At 42.0% G+C, this 20,207-nt stretch overlaps 1 protein-coding gene across 8 annotated transcripts in view; it reads right to left on the reverse strand.

Moving 5' to 3' along the window:
* The window catches only part of HDAC5 (histone deacetylase 5), a 168,768-nt gene that overhangs the window by 25,222 nt on the left and 123,339 nt on the right, over positions 1-20,207 (reverse strand). For 6 of the 8 annotated variants that reach the window (XM_082271251.1, XM_082271250.1, XM_082271245.1 and 3 more), the window contains 6 exons: positions 10,440-10,572; positions 9,579-9,712; positions 7,649-7,826; positions 3,379-3,428; positions 1,359-1,466; positions 128-183 (listed from right to left, as the gene is read on the reverse strand). In XM_082271251.1, coding sequence (XP_082127377.1) covers positions 128-183; positions 1,359-1,466; positions 3,379-3,428; positions 7,649-7,826; positions 9,579-9,712; positions 10,440-10,572 — 659 coding nt within the window. The remainder of the gene's footprint in view (positions 1-127; positions 184-1,358; positions 1,467-3,378; positions 3,429-7,648; positions 7,827-9,578; positions 9,713-10,439; positions 10,573-20,207) is intronic. The other 2 variants (XM_082271249.1, XM_082271248.1) reach the window with 1 other exon arrangement.

Genomic DNA, 20,207 nt, shown 5'->3' on the forward strand with positions numbered 1-20,207 from the left:
ACGGGGCCATTGAACAAGAATGGGATGAGACTGCATTTTCAGGAAGAAAAGCAGGAATGGAAGAGGAGTGAATACCTCATTACTGAGGAGGGGTCTTTATTACGGGACCCCTCCTTTTTGTACTTACATGGCAACCGATTCCTCAGCATGGTGTCCTGGGGGACGAATAACTGCAAAACCATTCTGCAGGAAGTGAAATTGCAAACATTGGAAACCACACCATGAAACTTTCCACAATAAAAGATGCAGAGTTATAGAAACAATTCATACCAAAGGAACACTATTGCTAACTTATGAAAAACGTATACATGTAATAAAAAAGCCCTCATTTTTGTCAGAACAACCGGACTTTAAGAGTGTAAAAAAATAATCTGCCCACCTTGCTTTTTAATTACATAGGTTAAAGTGTATGTAAAATCAAAGCTTTTTTTGTTTTGAATAGAATAGGGAATGGTAAAGACCTCCTCGGGTATTTTGCTGTATGTGTTCCATCAGGAAATTTTCCCTTAATTCCTGTCATGGAGACACAACAAGAAGTAAAAGGAAATCCCTTGCTACCATAATGTGTCCCTTTTGGGAGATTTTTTCCCTTACCTTTTGTTTCTGTGATGACCAGGGCCACTGATAAGGCAGTACAGCCAGCCCTCCCATACTGGGCCAAGGTCCCATCAGTTCAAAATGGGGGCCCGGGCACCTGTTGGGCAGGAGGCCCAGCTGTACTGTCTTATTTCAGACACCGATCCTCTACTGTCTCCCCCTACAGCGCTGCCAGCTTCTCCTCTTCTTTCCCCCTCCAGTTGCACTGCAGGGGGATTGGTTCTAGCACATGAGCCCATTCCATCTGCTGTCTGTACATCACTATGTGCCCCTTTCCCCCGCAGCACTGTCGGCTTCTCTCCTCTCCTATTGGCAGCTGCTGTGGGTACACAGGGGGGGGGGGGTGCTTTAAGATGGTGAGCAGGGGAAGGGGCCGGTAAATATGTATTTACTGGGCCCTTTCCTGAATGAACAAAGTGAGCAATCACTATCAATCACTCCTGTGTCCATTCATGACTTTACTATGCTTCTGTTTGTGAATGAGCAGGAAGCCTCAGAGTGCTTCCTATTCATTCATCTGTGTAGTTGGTCACTTTTGGCCAAGGGAAGAGGGCTCTATCAGGCTGTATGGGGCCCCATGATTTCTAACAGCAGCCCTGGCAATGACTGTAAAATTCTAGACTTTTCATTACTTTTTGTATCAAAGACAGGGCAAGGTCAATGAGGGAAAATCAGCCTAAAAATGCTAGTGATGGAGGCTCTCTAAAGTTCTTATTTTTAAGATAATAATGATAGCTAAAGATAATGAATGAGTGACTCACTTTCAGCTCTCCAGATGCCACTTTGAATGCCAGCTCAAGAAGGGAACCAACAGCCGTTCGGACAGCAGCTGGGGAGTGTAGCTCGTTCCACACAGTGTCACTGTCCACCTGCCACCCAAAAGACATTAGGGCATTTTATAAGGCAAGTAAACCCACAGTAAATCTCACATCAATGGTTAACAAATGTTGCTGATTGCTGATTTAAAGGGTATTTCTAGAAAAATAAGAGTGTCTCTATAAACAGCATCAGGACCCCTAAAGTCCACCAAACAGTCTGTTAGAGACTGCCAAGATATTACAAAAGCCTGTTGGAGACTGCCATCATGTTACAATACACTGTTAGATACATTATATTCCCATTTGCCAACCACCTCATGTAGCTTTATTGTTACAGGACGGCTCAGCTGCGCAGGATCACATAAATATACGTGATTTGCATTTCCGGGTAGTAGGTGCGTGCGCGCCGCCCTGGCTGTGCTGTCATTTGCTACAGAACAAGGCAATCAGCGGGTCCCGGCCAATGATTTATGGCCGGCACCTGCTGATCGGCTGAGTGAATGACAGAAGACAGTCCTGTGTTGGTAAACAACATAGGAATCTCTACAGACAGCAGCGATGTGCTATTTTTTTTCTCCACCACCACATTGCTTAGTGAAAATAGCTAGCACACAGTAAACACACTAAGACATTTTTAGGCACACAGTTAACCCCTTGATTGCCCCTAGAGGTTAACCCCTTCCCAGCCACTGTCATTAGTACAATGACAGTGTATATCAATAACACTGACCACTGTATTAGTGTCACTGGTGATGTCAGTGTCAGTTAGTGCCAGATTGTCCACCACTCTATCACAGTCCCATTATAAGTCACTGATCACTGCCAATACTTGTATAAATAAATAAATAAAAATCCCAGTATATATACTATAGTTTGTAGTCGCTATAACTTTCACGGAAACCAATCAATATACACTTGTGGGGATTTTTTTTTTACCAAAGACATGTAGCAGACTACATTTTGGCATAAATTTATGAAGAATTTTTTTTTACATTTTTTATTGGATATGTTTTATATCAGAAAGTAAAACATATGTTTAGTTTTTTTTTCAAAATGTAACATTTTTTTCATTTATATTATAAAAAACAAAAAACCCAGTGGTGATCAAATAACACAAAAAAAAAAGATCTATTTGTGGGGAAAAATTATATAAATTTAATTTGGGTAAAGCATTGTATAACTGCGCAACTGCCAGTTAAAGTGCTGAACAGCAAAAAATGGCCTGGTCATAAAGGAGTAAAGTCTTCCAGAAGTGAAGTTGTTAAAATAGATTATTATATGGCGGAGGGACACGGGGGGTCGGGCTCGGGGAGCCACTCCACACTTTTTTCTGCCTCTTTCTCCCCTCTTCCTTTTTTTGCCTGCAATTGCCATGTCTACCTAAAACATTCATCTGGATTCAAAGTATTATAAGGAAATGATTCTGGAGCATAGTCTACCAGAATTTTACCTAAAGGGCCAGTCCACCCAAACCTCAAATCTAGTGTTTGGTGGCATTGGAGAGGTAAACTACCTAAGGCCCCTTTCACACATACGGCACGGTCTGTTCAGTTCATCAGTTCAGTCACGTCAAAGTGTATCAGTTTTCCATCCGTTTTCCATCCATTTTTCGTCCGTTTTCATCTGTTTTTCATCCATTTTTTTTTACATCCACTACCAATGCAAAAACGGATGAAAAACGGACCGTTTGTCCGCTTACATCTGTTTTTCATCCGATCCGTTTTTATGACGGATGAAAAATAGGGCATTCATACGTTCCAAAAAAACGTCATTGACGGAAGCGGATGAAAACGGATGTTTGTCATCCTTTTTACATAGAGATGCATTGATATCCATTATTCATCCGTCAACGGATGGATGAAAAACAGACAAACGGACCGTATGTGTGACAAGGGCCTAATAGTTTCTGATATTTCTTGAAGATTCTGTTGGTGAGATCTTTGCACTTGAGTTTTGAACTTACCCCAATCCCTCCACAGGGCAGAACTGCATACATCTTCTGAGAAAGAGGTCCTACAAGACAAATTACTGTTAGTGGTAAGAAAATATGGCAGAATGAAAAATGATTTAATATACTTTGTAGTCTACATTCTGATAAGCTATAACAAGGTTATATGTAGAATTGTATGTGATTTTTAGAAATGCTTACGTACACAACATAAAGTTTCTGCTCTGTAGCTTACTCCATAGGGAACAATTTGTCCCGTTTGTTTATTAATAAATTGCTACTAGTGGTTAATCGCCATCAAGTTTAGAAAAACAACCAAGCTACAAAACAATCTCCTGCGTTGTACTAGCCCAAAAAGGTGACTGCCAGCAAGTGGTTAAAGGCAGTGGTAACAGAAGATTAAAATATGCCATGTAGTTTTGCCTTTAGGCTAAAATTTAGTTATACCTCTTAATGATTTATGACTGCAATAGTTAGATGAACCTGAGCTCAAAAAATCAATATTTGTTATAAGGAACATCTAAAAATGTTAGCTGTGTGCCTTGAGCCCCATAGCTGTATATACTAGTGATTGACCGATATCCGTTTTTCGTTGCCAATATTGGTCAATATTTTCATACATTTGAAAAAATATTTATTTTTTATTTTTATCACTTGACAGGTACTTTTGTGGAGGGATCTGGGGGTCTAAAAGACCCCAAACCCCTCCTCTGCACTTAAAAGCATTCAAAACGCCAAATTTGGCTGTTTTGAATGCTGTCATTTTTTTAATCTGGCGCCGAGTACCCGGAAGTGATGTCATGACCCGATCAGAGTCGAATGCGGCTTTGATCGGGTCTTCGGCGGCCGTGCAGGCTGGTTGCCCGGGTCTCCCGGTGGGACGGGAGACCCGGGCAAGCAGTGGAAGGTGGCGGGAGGGGGGGGACATCCCCTCCCGATCCTTGTATTGACAGCCGGGCGGCTTCTCAGCCACATTGGTTGTCATTACAAGACAGCCAACTGTCGGCTATGGACGCCGGTACCGGGGTGATGCCTCTAGCTACAGGCATCACTCTGGTACAAGCACTTTCCGAAATATCGGCAATATCGGTAACCTCAGGGGCCGACTCCGATATATTGGGGAAAGTTCATATTGGCCCTTGATATATCGGCTTTGCCGATAATCGGTCGATCACTAGTATATACGCTGGGAGATTATCTAATGCACTGCTGTTTAAGACTGCTAGTTTCATCAGATATGAAGTGGGATTTGGTGATGTCACTACTGGGCTGCTTACTGTTCTTCTAGCTGGAGAGAGAGCTGTACCTTTCGGCTTCACAGCCGGTTCCCCACTGCGCTTTCTAAATTGGAAGGAGGGGGAAGGAGTAGGGGGTCTGAACTTCCGAGGCACGGCGCTGTGTCCTGGAAGTGGGGAAGGGTACCTGTCAAAAACAGGTATCGTTCCCCCCTCCCCCCTGAAAGGAGCCAAATACGGCACCGGAGGGGGGGAGGAAGCAGATCACCAGAGTTTCCACTTTTGGGTAGAACTCCGCTTTAAGTGTGAATCAACCTAAATGAAAACAAAAAAATTGGTAAAGTCAAGTGCTATTTTCTTGTGCAAAAGTACATATATACTATCCCATGTACTCAATAGTGAGCCCCTCATTCAAACCCAAAAAAACTCAATATTAGTATACATGTGACCACTAAAATTAAAAATTGATTAATTCAATTTTTGTACAAAAAAACGAATCATATATTGCTGCACTGTTGAATAGTGTAACACAAGTGAAACAAAAAAATGTCCCCAAAAAAAATTCTCAATTCAAAATTTAAATAATCAGTTCAACAAATAAAGTCAACAAATAAAGTCTGATGTGATTTTATATTAATCTTTGAAGCCCTTCCACCAAAATGTATGTAGGGAAATCCTGGAAGGGTATATAGTGCTCTTCTCCCCAACAAACAAGTGCTCCACCATGTGTGACAATATAAATGCACCCACCAGAGCTCCAAGGTCTCTAGGACCAATCAAGCCTTTTATCAAACCAATATAATAAGATGTAGTGGTTAGAATTTCTTCAACAGCATCCAAACACTTCTCCAATGGTGGTATTCTCCTATCAAGCATTATACACCAAGTACCATACACGAACAGATAATAGTACAATGCCGTTTAATAAAATGTATTCCTAAAGGTATCTCTACATAAAATACGCTTACATTAAAATGATCCCAGACCGGCACCAGCTCAATCAGCCTGCACAGTACACTGGCGATCCAAATTTCACTACAGAGAACCGTACGCCCCACTGTTACCTACTGAAGCCCGGCCTGCATTCCACCACTAACCGGATGTGATGTCACTGGTTATCCAAGGCAACTGACAGCAATCCAACCTCTATGCATTTCCCCATGGGCATCATCAGAAAGTCTTCAATGCAACATTATATTATTCTTTTTTTTGTTTTTTGTACACAAATTTAATAATCAATTTAGTTTTTAATGATCACATGTATACTAATATTGAGGTTTTTTTTAGGGTTTGAATGAGGGGCTCACTATTGAGTACATGGGATAGTATAATTTTGTACAAGAGAATACCAACTGACTTTACCAATTGTTGGTTTGTTTTAGTTCATAACTATGTGCCTCACCTTAGTGCATTTTTATGTTTGGACATTTCTGAGCATTAACATGGCTTAATGGAAACCTGTTGTAAGAGGAAAATGTAAGCAACCTTTGGTAACCTCTTTTTCTGAAAACGCTAGTTGCCTGGCTGTCATGCAAGGCTGAGGCTGCACAGTTATCATGTACTATCTAAAACAGGAAGATATACATTAAATATTAAAAAGACCTTTTTATGCCTCAATGCATGAAGCAAGTAAGATAAAATGTAATTCCAGCCAAACGATTTTTGTAACTGCTGGATAAAAGGGATAGAACCGCTTTCAATTTTTTAAAAAATTGCAGTCTGTATCGTTTTTTTTTTTGGGGGGGGGGGGGGTCTACCCTCATTTCATCTGCCAGCATTGGTAGCCACTGATACCAATGGGGCACAGACAACAACAACAGCCTGACAAAGGATCTTGTAACCTTTTCCTACTCTATGACAAAAATGCTTTTCTCTTTCCTTCATCAACGGACTCAGCGCTCCATGAATCATACCTACTGGGTTATATTGCCTCCTCCAGGAGTAGGACTAGGCAAAACAAAAAACACCTGGCTATGCCCATGGGCCATCCTCAGCTGGTATATATTCCCCCTCTCTGCTCTAGATAATCAGTTTTAATCTGTCTAGAGCAGCTACTGAGTCTTTTTAGAGGTCAGACTCACTTTTTGTGGTTACGGAGGGACTTTGAAAAGGGCTGGCCACTTCTTCGGCTACCTTCCAGATGGATCAGACAGACAGTGACTCAGGCTTATTCCTTTAAAGGTCAGGTTCCACCTTTCCCTGTCACGGGGCATTCTACTCGGGCTTCCGTCATTAGGCGTCATAATCGCAAGTTTTCAAGGCAGCCACTTGGTTGTCCATGCATATGTTTTATAAAGGTAGATACTGTGACATCTGCGGATGCTTCTTTTGGCCGCAAAGTTTTGCAGGCTGCTGTTTAAGAGGGGCTGTTCCCTCTTGAGGGGTGTTTTTTTTCTTCTTTAAACCATTATTTTTCAGACGGGGCTCCTGTGACCCGGTAAAGGCTCCTGTGTCCTGGTTAAGGGCTCTTATGTTTATCCTTGGGTTATTTTCCCCACCCCTCATTTTCCTTTTGGCACTGCTTTTGGACGTCCCAGTAGTTATGATTTATGGAGCGATGTGTCCGTCGATGAACGAAAGAGAAAATGGGATTTTTGTACTTACCATAAAATCAATTTCTCCAAGTTCATCAACGGACACAGCACCCACCCCTCTATGGAGTTCTGATACTTCTAATACTGCTTGCTACTAAACTGATTACCTAGAGCAGAGAGGGGGTTATATACCAGCTGAGGACGGCCTATGGGCGTAGCCAGGTGTTTTTTGTTCTGACTAGTCCTACTCTTGGAGGAGGTAATATAACCCAGTAGTATGATTTATGCAGCGATTTGTCCGTCGATGAACTCAGAGAAATAGATTTTACGGTGAGTACAAAAATCCCATTTTTTTTCTGTGCTTCAATTAAATAGATCTCCTTGCCCCCATTTCCTGTTTTAGTGACCAGTTAGAAAATTAAGGGTAACTGCATCAAACACTAAACAAAAATGTCTAGGCAGCATTTATACTTTATGGTAAAAAAAAAAAACAACTTATATATATATAATCCCTACCCCATTCTTCATTTATTTCCCCAGACTTATCACGAGCCTGTACAGTCAGCTCCTCACCCAGCAGGTTCTTGCTCTCCAGCTTATGACGGCTCTGTGGGCTGGTCCCATATAAGAGGGTGTGATGTTCAGCATGAACTGTCTGAATTTCATCCAGCGTGGCTTTCCTTCCTCGTACGCGCTGCGGCAAAATACTTAGATTACTTTTAGAGAACATCGCCCCAAAAACCTTACTTATTACCCTTCCCCATATAACCTAAACTGGTTGTATACCACCAAAATTTAACAACAACTTGATTCATTTAAACTAGAAATAAAGGAGGCATGTAGGAGCCTGAGGCCAGGATTGTAAAGATTTCTCTCATGTCCTTTTTTAATTCAAAGCCTGTCCTGCCTCTATCTGATATTCTTCAGTTTTGGGTGGGCAATGTTGCCTTGAATTCCTGACAACTTTTTCTTGAATTGCTAAGATGAGACACTGCCTTGGATTACTCACCTTCTTCTTCTTGAATTGCTAAAGTGAAACACAGCCACCCATCATCTTCTCGAATTGCTAACTTGAGATTTTCCCCACCATATTTTTTGTTTCAGCCACCTCCCACAAGACTACATTGATGGTGCTATTGTCATACAGTTGGGTTCTTAAGTTATTTTATTCTGCATTGAGAATCCACCTGAGAGACACCATTTATCTTTGTATTGGCATTGTTGTATAGTCAAAACCAGGAGTTTTGGTGGGAATATCACCACTGGTGTCCCTACGAAATATAAGTATCCAGAAGGTATTTCTTATGTTGTCGACAACCACACAAGCATATGGATTTTGGGCTCAAAGGGAAATCTTTAAGGAGTATTCCTTAACACATAAGGGGTTTTTCTGTGACAATGCGTCAAGATAAAATCAGTTGAACCCATGGAAAGTTGCGGCTAGAGTGAGTAATTTGCATGCTGCTGACACATCTGATGCTGCTGACACAAGCATTGTCTGGAGACAATCTGGATTTCTATAGGCTTTGTCAGCACTTGGCAAACACCCTTGGTAGAAGTTCATCAAGTGAAAAGGGAGATAGTCAGGTTGTTATGCCAATGAACTATTTTCCCCACAAGGATGTTGAGATAGCTGTCTGGAGAAGCAAGCCAACATTTGACTAGTGTGCCAATCTATGGCCAGTCTCTAATGTATTGACCAGTCTTTCTCAACCTTGTTATCCCAGAAGAACTCTTCAAATAATTTTTAGGTCTCAGTGACCCCTCGCTAAAAACCAATTCATTTGTGGTCAGTGGAAAAAATGCCCCTCACAATAGTGACCAGTGGAAGAAGGAACTTACAGACAGCTAAAAAGATCATTGGGTTCGTGCTGCCAGCTGTGCCAGGTGGCATTGTCCTCAGAACTATGCAGATACCATCAAATGAGAGGTCAATCAGCTACAGCTCTAATAAAAACCCTGGCATCCTCTGGAGAAATCCTAGGATTCAATGCAACCCCGTCTGAAAATGGTTGGTACAGACACAAAAAAATACATTCTATCTGATCAGGGTATGCTTATTGTGTCTATGGCTTGTAAATAATTTTCAGGATAAATATTCATTGGCTGGGGTTTTTTTTTCCTTTTTTGGTTTATCACAATTGTTTACCCCAAGATAACACCAGTGCATGAACTTATATTCTTGGGCATTGCAGGTTCGCAAGTTTACCTACCAATTTCTTAATCACACTTGCATATCCAACCAACATAGAAAGAGTGTGGGTTTATTTACAGCCTATTTACGGTAAATACCACTTATACTGTCATCTAGATTTGCCCCATTATTTGCGTGCCCTCTTATTTTGGCATCATTCTTTTCGAAGAGACATTCCATTATACTTTTTCCACTGCTAAGTTCTACCCAAACAACCTAGTATTTAAAAAGTGAAGAATAGCAAAGGCTTACCTGGCACTTGCCGAGGAGACCAGTTTCTTGCAGTCGGGACCAGATACTCTGTATTCTCCCAGCATGCTCTGGGTGGTTATTGGTGTCCCCACAGGTACACTGATGCTTCAGCATAAGAGTGTCATAGACTAAGCCTGGGGGAGGGATAAAATGAAAACTATAATATATTTATAATTGACTGGCAGTACTTTTCAAAGAAAATTAGATCTCTTATCACTAGGACCTTGATGTGACAAAAAATGGAGAAATGTAAAATTATATAAGCTGGCACCATATTTTAAAATCTCTGAGAAACCCCACCCTGAACAATTGATGTTCTTGTCTACATACACCAATAGTGGATACTATATCAGCTGTAAAAATGATCTTATGAAGGCCTGATCATAAGTAATTTTTATTCGTAGACATGCTTTGTACACACGCAACGATTGTTGGCCGTGAATTTTCGGCCAACGTCCGATCGGCTGATTGTCGGCTTCTTAGTATGATGCTTCCGACAACCGACTGCGACTTTTCGGCCGAACAAAATCTGGTGTGCATGCTATAAAATTTTTGTTGACCGTCACCAGAACGGCCGCTTGTTTTTCAGTCAGTACAGATTTCGGCAGACAAAAATGTGATGAGCAAGACTGGACATGCTCAGAGAAGAAAAAATACACGAAACGTAAACCAGAACATGACATCACTTCTGCAGTTGGTTGTTGTTGGCCGACAAAATTAGTGTGCAGTCTAAAGCACATTTCAACCAACACAACAACACTGGACAAAAGACGGCCGATCGGTCGGCCAACAATCGTTGCGTGTGTACGAGGCTTAAGTGTAAATCTACAGAAGAGGCAATGTTGGGATATGAACTCTGACCTGTAGTGCTCAGGACACGGCGTCGCGACTCTGAACTGCAGGAGGTGAGTGGAGCTGCCGGGGAGGACTGGGTCCGACTTAGGGCCGAATGAGGAAGAGAGCCTTGATAGAGAGGGAGGGCATCTGGGAACAGCTAGAGAAGCAGGGAGAAAACATTAGACTAGTTCCTGTCATGTGCAACCCTACCTATATACCTTTGTTCATGAACATTTTTAGAAGAACCTTGTAAGCACCTATGTATTCTGAAAACCAACTCAATCCAGCATACAGGTGAGCTGCAATGCCCACACTCCACAGATTGCTTTTTAAGATTCCTATCGATGACAAATACCAGTCAAACCCCATTCAAAAAGTAACTCCTTATATTAGTGAAGTCTCCCAGCCTAGACAAGGCAGCAAGGAGGGTATCAAATATATCTCAAAATCAAGTATTCTAGTTATTTTGTCTCGACAATTTAGAAAATTTCCTAATAAAATGTTTACAATTTTTGGTACTATAGAATTTTTTATTGGATTTTCATTTTTAAAACAACTGTCCTTTATAATAAAAAAAACCCCAGACTGGATGACATTTAGTTTGCCAAAACACTGTATCATAACCATTTGTTTTTCTTTCTTCCAGAAAATACTATAGTTACATTCTTTCACCTTTGTTTGCATCTCTGTGCTACTGATCCATTCCAGGCTCTTTGCATCCACTTCCTGTCTGCATGCATGGTCTCCAACAGCAGTTGCATGTCATTGCACAGGGCGGACTTACTGATGGTGACAATGGTGGGATATGCCTGCACAATGATGGGATAAGCAAGGTCGCTTACAGCAGACTCAGTGTGTAGTTTACTCAGTAATGGGCCATACACACTAAGATTTTCTGAAGACTTTTTCCTTTAGACTTACCAAAACCATATAATATGAGGTCAAACCTAAACACTTTCAATTTGTATGCACTCAGGCAGGCCCTTGCACTACATAGATAAGGTAAATCTGAAGGAAAAAGTCTTCAGAAAATCTTATAGTGTGTATGGCCCTTAAGGGGAAAATTAGCCAGCATCCCTTCATTATTGCAATTGTATATTTTAATCCTCTACTGGAACTTTAAGGGCAACTAAATTATCAAAATACTAATTTTTATATAACGGTTACATCTTTGAAAGAGAAGTAGGGGAATGTTTTTTTTTCTTTTATCATACTTACCTAGGTGGATGCAGCATCGATCCAATACTGCATCTGTCCCCCGCCGGCTTTAACACTGAGAACCAAGGGTACCGGACCAGGCATATGAGTGGATCACGACCATATGGTTGTGATCTTTCTCAAGCCTGGGCTGGCTCTGTTAAGTCAGCCGACAGCGGGTTACTTTTTAACCACTTGCATAATTCCCACCGTAGATATACTGCGGCAGGCTGGCTCGGCTGCGCAAACCGACGTATGGGTACGTCGGTTCGCGGGAGCGCTTCTGGGAATGAGCGCACTCCGTGGGCATGCCGACCCACTGGACTGGCGGCCGCAATTGCCACGGACACTCGCGATCGCTCCCCGCTGAGAGAGAACAACAGTCTGCTGTTGTAAACTCTCTGAAATGAACACAGAGCGCCTGTTAACCTCCTATATAGGATCACAGGTCTCTGTGTTCATTTCACAAGTCCCTCCCCCATACAGTTAGCAAACACTCCCCTAGGCTCACACTTAACCCTTTGATCACCCCTGGGTTAACCCGCTTTCATGCCAGTGTCATTATTACAGTAACAGTGCATATTTTTAGCACTGATTACTATAGTAATGTCACTGGTCCCCCAAAATTGTCAAAAATGTCAGTTAGGGGTCTGAACTGTCCGCTGCAATGTCGCAGATCGTGGCTATTACTAGTAAAAAGAAAAAAAATGAAACCTTTTACCTAATTTGTAGACGCAATAACTTTTGCGCAAACCAATCAAAATACGCTTATTATGATTTTTTTTACCAAAAATATGTAGCAGAATACAAATTGGCCTAAAAGGATGAAAACATTTTTTTTTTTTTTTGGGAATGTTATATAGCAGAAAGTGAAAAAAATATATATATATATTTTTCAGAATTATCGCTCTTTTTTTGTTTAAAGCGCAATAAATAAAAATTGCAAAGGTGATCAAATATCACCAAAAGAAAGCTTTATTTGTGGGAAAAAAGGACATCAGTTTTATTTGGGTACAGCGTCGCACGACCCCACAATTGTCCATTAAAGTAACGCAGTGCCTTATCTCAAAAAATGACCTGGTCATTAAGGGAACAAATCCTTCTGGTCCAGAAGTGGTGAAACCAAAATTTAGTGTCACTTTAAGAAGCACAAACAGGTCTTATTCCTTCCACAGCATAAACTGTAACTGGACATTGAAAGGAGAAGCAGCAGAATGATGAGCTTATCTTTCCCAGTCTCCTCCTATTAGCATGTGCTTTGTTAGAACCTGAGCAGTGCAGCACAACTGATTGGCTCCGGGTGCTGCTCCTCCTTCTCTCAGTCTGAGCTTTTCTATACATGCTTCTGCAAGAGGATGATATTCTGCCAAATTCAGGTACTCACGCTGTGTTCATTTTAAAGAATAGATTTCTTTGATTCCTCCTTTCTGGGCATGTGGAAGATATGGCAATTGTCCCATTTCCTTCGCTCTCTCCCGGACCACTCCGATTTCCGGCGCCAATTGACCCCCTTTGAGGATCTTTATGTGGGTGTTGGTCCCCTGTGGAAATCCCTCTCTTGCTCTTACAACATCCTATAGTCTATTTCGTCTCATATTGACCCTCCGTACTTGCCCAAATGGGAAAGGGATCTCCATGTCTCGTTCACGGAGGCCCAGAAGTCCAGAATTATTTTCTTCGCCCATAAGTCTTCTTTATGTAGCCAATACCAGGAAATCTCTTATAAAATCATTTCACGTTGGTATCGTACCCCCTCCATCTTGGCGTCAATATTCCCAGGCCTCAGCCCATTATGTTGACGCTGTAATGCACTCCCGGGTACACTTTTTCACATATTTTAGGAATGTCCACGAATTCGCCCGTTCTGGCAAGGGGTACTGGCAATTGTTTTCAAACTTACGGGCTTCTCTATTTCAGACTACCCGGCCGCAATACTTCTTAACCTCACCCCCATGTCTAGCCGAAAGTACAGTAAATCTGTACTGAAACATCTTCTTAACGCCGTAAGGGCGTGCATTCCCAGTGTTTGGAAGCAGCAGGCCCCGCCTACCTTTGCCCAGTGGTTCTCCAGAGTGAATGATATACAGCCCTCAGGGACCAATCGGTGATACACGGGGACTGATGGCTTCAGTGGGATTTGTTCCTCTCCTCCGATGAATATATGACATATTGTCAGGGACTCAATACCCTGCGCAGGCATACTGGCGTCGCTAACCAGCAAACGCCTATGCGCATGCGCTGAGGCTACCTTGGTAGAGTTCGTGGCTACCTTGGCGGAGTTCGAGGCTACCTTGGCGGAGTTCGAGGCTACCTTGGTGGAAGTTCGAGGTTACCTCGGCAGAGTTCGAGGCTACCTCAGTGTAGTTCGAGGCTACCAAATTGGCACCAAAACGGCCTATTTAAACACAGCTGTCACTCTAGGTGATTGCTGTGTTGTCTTCAGCTCTCTTGTATCCTGTGCCTGTTATATCTGCTGTTCCTGTTTACCTGACCCGGCTTGTCTTTGGATTCTGATTACCTGCTGCCCGCCCTGACCTTGGCTTGTCCTGACTATCCTCCTGTCTCGTCCTGATCTGTTTACCTGCTACCGGCTGTTGGTTCTGGACCTGTTCCTGGCTCTCCCAGGGAATCCAGGGGGCCGCGACCTGGTGTTAGCAAGCAGCCAAGTCCATCCCCACCATCTGGGGCCCTGGTGAAAACCGGCTAACACTTAGACTGCGCGCCTCTGGTGAACCTGTGCCACGCCAGTTACCCGGTAAGCCTCTCCTCTTACGTCAGGCTCTGCCACGTTACCCCGTGACACATATCTTTAGTTGGACCCTGCTCCTGGTGGAGCGGCGGTTTTAGGCCGGCAGCCGCACCAGAGTACCCTCCCTCCCCCTTTACTTTTTCTCTCTCTCTATCTTCAACCCTGCCTCTCCACTACCTACCTGCTACTCCATCCCCTGCATTTCTTTTTCTTCCTTCTGCCCCCTTTCTGTTTTAAGGGCACGTATGTGCCGATTCATCCCTTTCCTCTTAATAAACCGAAAAAAGTGCTTCATGGGTATGTATATCCTGTCAAGAAAGTGAGCTCGTTTGTAGGTTCTTCATTTTGCATACAGGGTGGCAAGGGGGGTCCTTGCTGGGCCAACAGATAGATCCCGGTGGGACTTTCCCCTCACCCATGGTACTATGGTTATAGGTTTTCGGTGTTCACTCTCCTTACGTTATCTTGTTAGGATTGCAATACGGTTTAATTAATCATTTCACTGGACTTGTATAATAACATTGTTTATGACTGCCGCCTCTAACGTTCTGTGTTCTGTAACCTTATAACTCATGATGGAAGTTACATTGTACTGTTTGTGATCCCTGTATTTTCTTTTTATTGCATACCTCTAAAAAAAAAATTTAAAAGAATAGATTTAATAATGTAATAATGATTATAGAGATGCGTTACCCTGTGCATTTTACGTCTGTCTGGACTTCAACTTTGGACTGAATGTTGGAAAAACATGGACTTTAAAGGCACTGGGTAGAGTAAAACATAATAATTTTATTGGTTTACATTTTAAAACACAAAAAAAGAAAAAAACATAAATGCTTCGCCTCAAAAGAGGCGTCAATGTACATAGCATTCATGAATAATAATAATAATGAAATGATAAACAGGCAATAGGCGCTATAATTAAATATTTAGTTTGGTACTTCACATCGAGATGATCCATTAGAGATAACAGGTGTATAGGCTCTCGTCCAAAAAGATCAATCATTGTGGTTATAGGTGCATACAAAATTTCATTGAGCCAGATAGCTCAACATGTTTCGCTTTGAAGCTTCTTCTGGAGCTAGTAGTTCAATGCTCTGTATTCTGCCTGTAAATCAAACATAGTAAAAAGAAAAAAATCCAAAAACGGTTAACGGGGAAGGTGGAGTCATTCATGGCGGCTTACTCCCCATCCGGGAAAGGTGGAGACATTACTTTGGCACACATTCTGGAATACTACTGCAAGCAGCGCTACCTCTTCTATATTTCCATATGCTGTAAGACTTTTTGGAAACTTGTCCCACATTATTTTTCCTTCTACCTAAGGGAAATAATACTTGATGAAGCAATCAGACAGTCCATTATATCTACAGGCCGTCTGCCTGTATTAACCACCTGCCGCCCGCGCTATAGCCGATAGACGGCTACAGCGCGGACTCGAATTTCCGGGAGGCCGTCTTTAAACGGCCTCCCAGTGACAGGCTCCCGCAACCGCGCATCGGGGAAAATCTGTGTCGGCCGTGTCCCTTGGACACAGCCAATCACAGATCGTGGTAAATGGCCAATCACAGCGGCCATTTACCACGTGATCGGACCGTGCAATGAGAGATGATCTCATATGTAAACATCTCTCAGCTCTCAGTCAGAGACTGCAGTGTGAGGAAGAGGAGAGCCGTCAGCGGTAAGGGAAACACAGAGGAATGTAATCAGGGCACTGATCACCAGTGCCCTGATTACACAAGAGAAAAAAAAATGCCATTACTGCCCACAGTGCCCGCCATCAGTGCCCACACTCAGTGCCCATAGTGCTGCCAGTCAGTGCCCATCAGTGCCTGCTCATCTAGGCAGGTGCTCATCAGTGCCACCTGTCAGTATCCATCAGTGCCACCCATCAGTGTCCATCAGTGCCGCCCAGCAGTGCCACCTCTCAGTGCCCAGCAGTGCCACCTCTCAGTGCCCAGAAGTGCCACCTCTCAGTGCTCATCAGTGCCGCCTATCAGTGCTCATCAGTGCCACCTATCAATGCTCATCAGTGCGGCATATTAGTACCTCCTCATCAGTGCCACCTCATCAGTGCCCATATGTGCTACCTCATCTTGCCCATCAGTGCAGCCTATCAGTGCCCATCAGTGCCGCCTCATCAGTGCACATCAGTGAAGGAGAAAAATGTATTTATTTTTAAAATGTACTCACAGAAAATAAGAAAAACTTTTTTGTTTTTCAAAATTTTCTCTTTTTTTTTTGCAAGAAATAAAAAACCCAGAGGTTATTAAATACCACCAAAAGAAAGCTCTGTTTGTGTGAAAAAATTTCATATGGGTACAGTGTAGCATGTCCGCGCAATTGTCATTCAAAATGTGAGAGCGCTGAAAGCTGAAAATTGGCCTGGGCAGGAAGGGGGTTTAAGTGCCCAGTAGGCAAGTGGTTAACAGGGATTACGTTTCCAACATCTTTCCCAAGTTCTTTCAGGCCTTTGACTTCCCTGTTATGCGTTTTTGGATTTTTCTTTTTACTATGTTCGATTTACAGGCAGAATACAGAGCATTGAACTACTACCTCCAGAAGAAGCTTCAAAGCGAAACATGTTGAGCAATCTGGCTCAATGAAATTTTGTATGCACCTATAACCACATTGATCAATCTTTTTGGACGACAGCCTATACACCTGTCATCTCGATGTGAAGTACCAAACTAAATATTTAATTATAGCTCCTATTGCCTGTTTATCATTTCATTATTATTATTCATGAACGCTATGTACATTGATGCCTCTTTTGAGGCGATGCATTTATGTTTTTTTTTCTTTTTTTGTGTTTTAAAATGTAAACCAATAAAATTGTTATGTTTTACTGTACCCAGTGCCTTTAAAGTCCATGTTTTTCCAACATTCAGTCCAAAATCTCTCAAAAGGATTTGGCACTTACTTTGATATGTGCTCAGTATACTGCTATCTGGTAGCGCAAACAACCTAATTAGTGGACTTCAACTTTAATTTATGCAAAAAAGCAGTTAACGAATGTGTCTACAATCTACTGTATATTTAATGTAAGGAGTACCTTTAGGAACAGACAGAGACTGAATCATGTCTCTAGGCATTAAACATCTGCGATGGTTATTTGGATATGTTTTTTACAGAAATGTCTTATTTGCATACATACAGCATTTTCCTTCTAATCTTCATTGATAAATGACGTCTAAGCTTTATCCTTCAGGAAAACCATAGCCAATCCACATTACCCTTCCAAGTACCTGATACCACCAATGTAGATCAGGAGGGATGTTAGTACAGTGTGAGTCATAGACAGAAGAGGGGGGGCGGGGGGCATATGAGTCATCAGTAAATGACTCATACTCCGATCTCCTCATCAATGAACTGTGTTCTTACATCCACAGCGTACATAGTGGAAGCGTTCTATGAATCCTAACCCCCCTCCCTGTCTCTGCAGAACATTCTGCTCTGCAACAGCCCAACGCTACAGCATTGTTCCTATTCAATTGCATTGGCTGTGTCGAAGGACATTTAATGTAAAAATGTTGACATTTTGACAACGATGAATGGTTGATTGATGTAAAGGTTGTATTTAAAGAATATTTCTAGCTTGTAATTAAAGCTAAATTCCAAACAAAGCAAAAAAATGAATTTAAATATATTCCACAAATGCCACATAGGATAAAATCTACTTTGTGTGCTCCAAATGCCTTTCCAAACCTAGATATTACATTGTACACGTAGCGGTGACATCATCGTTGGATGCCCATAGCCTGAGCAGAGAGCAGATTTGTGGAAGGGACCCAGCAGGCCCCATCCACTACAGGTTGTCTGCAGGAAGGGGCGGATACAAGACCAGTCACTTTGCAAAAAGGAAGGGAGCAGCAGTGACCGTTCTTTATTAGAGGAAGGAAAAGTTTCACACTGGATCACTGCACAGATCTGGAAGAAATACACAAAGCACACCGAGAGTCAAGCAGAAGTATACATGTCTCTCTTATTCAAGCAATATTTGCTTATCCTGGAGTTTAACTTTAAAGGGGAGTTCCAGTCTGTAAAAATATAAAATATTGTAGATGCTAACTTTTAATATAAGGACATGTACCTGTCCAGGGTCCCGCGATGTTGGCACCCCAAGCCGATTCCACCATCAGCTTAAGGTGCAGGTGCCAACATTGCTGCGCTTTCTGAATGGTCCCGTTGTCTTCTGGGACACACACAGGTCCTAGAAGGCAGCGAGGAGAAGGAGGTGGAGCCAATGCAAACACAGTGGGGTACGGCGGAAGTCAGGCTGAAAATAACATAAAAGGTACGAAACAAAAAAGAAAAAAGAAAAGCGCAGGGGGTTGTTGATTTTCTATTGTTCTATACCTAGTTGCATTTTAGCATGGAACTCCCCTTTAAAGTTTTTAGTTTTGGATAGTGCAGGGAAGGGTTAAAACCCTAGTTGTCCCATTGGAGAGATTTTCCTTCACTTCCTGTCTCAGAGACGCAGCAGGAAGTGAGAAGAAATCTTTCCAATATAAGGGGAATTTTGGATTTTGCCTCACTTTTGGGCCCTGTGACAATGGTCACCAGGACAAATACAGATTATTATTATTATTATTTAGGATTTATATAGCACTGACAGTTTACACAGTGCTTTACAACTTGAGGGTAGACAGTACAAATACAATACACTTTAATATAGTAGGAATCAGAGATTCCTGTCGCAGGGTGACAACGCTCTTTCCCCGTTTCCCAAATGTACTCCAGAGTTGTCACTGGGCTTCCGATGACGACTACAAATGGCAGCAACAACACACATTGCACAGTTATCACTGTTTTGCACTGTTGTCACCATCAGGAAACCTGTCCTGAGAAATGCCATGGGGCTTGATTTACTAAAGGCAAATAGACTGTGCACTTTGTAAAGTGCAGTTACACTCTGTAAGTGCAGTTGCTCCAGAGCTTAGTAAATGAGCAGAAGCTCTGCTGACTTCCATCATCCAATCATGTGCAAGCAAAAATACTGTTTTCTTTATTTTTCTTGCATGTGATTCTTTGCAAAGTGAAGCCTTACCTCATTTACTAAGCTCTGGGGCAACTGGCATACTGTCGTTGCTGGAGGGCATGTGCACACTGAGCTGCAAAATGCATGAAAAAATGGTAAAAACATTTCTTTAAAAAAAAAAAAAAACATGTAAGATCCACAGTGCTTTTGCAAACTAAGAGCCATTCAGTTAGGGGTTACTTGTTATTAAAATGTATAATATTAAGAATAGTTTATATTAAGCCATCATCTTCCTTTGATTTATTCAAGTGACACACAAAAGAGAGTGTAACGCAGAAAACACATATAAATCAAAATGTTTCAAATTAAAATTACATCACATTTAGATAAAAAATATACAATAATAAGATACAATAGGAGATATCCTTTTTTATAATCCACTATAATATGCAAGGTTTTGTTTCAGTATTGCATACTCAATGGACCTCAGAAACAGAGAATCTAGACATGCCAGCTCAACTGCTCTATACAACAGGCATAGACATTTACTATGGGGTCAAGTGGCACTTGGCATATGGCTCAAAGCTTGTTTTTCTGTCTATTGTGTCATCCAGCCAGGGCAGAACTGTGCCAATATAAGGTTCAGGGAGGTCTATAGACACTATCACTATACACAGCATTTATTGCCTCTATTCCATTACCGGGCATATAAGCATGTACTGTGTATGACCAAAAGTATCTCCCCTCTAAATAGATTTGCTCGGATGTTTCCAGTGAAGAGTACTGTTGATACTACACCATCCAAAGACATTTTAGACAACTGTGCGTTTCCAACATTGTGGGAGCAGTTTGGGGAATACCCTTT

This window comes from Pelophylax lessonae (assembly GCF_965119305.1).
Source record: "Pelophylax lessonae genome assembly, chromosome: 11".
Lineage (NCBI taxonomy): Eukaryota > Metazoa > Chordata > Amphibia > Anura > Ranidae > Pelophylax > Pelophylax lessonae.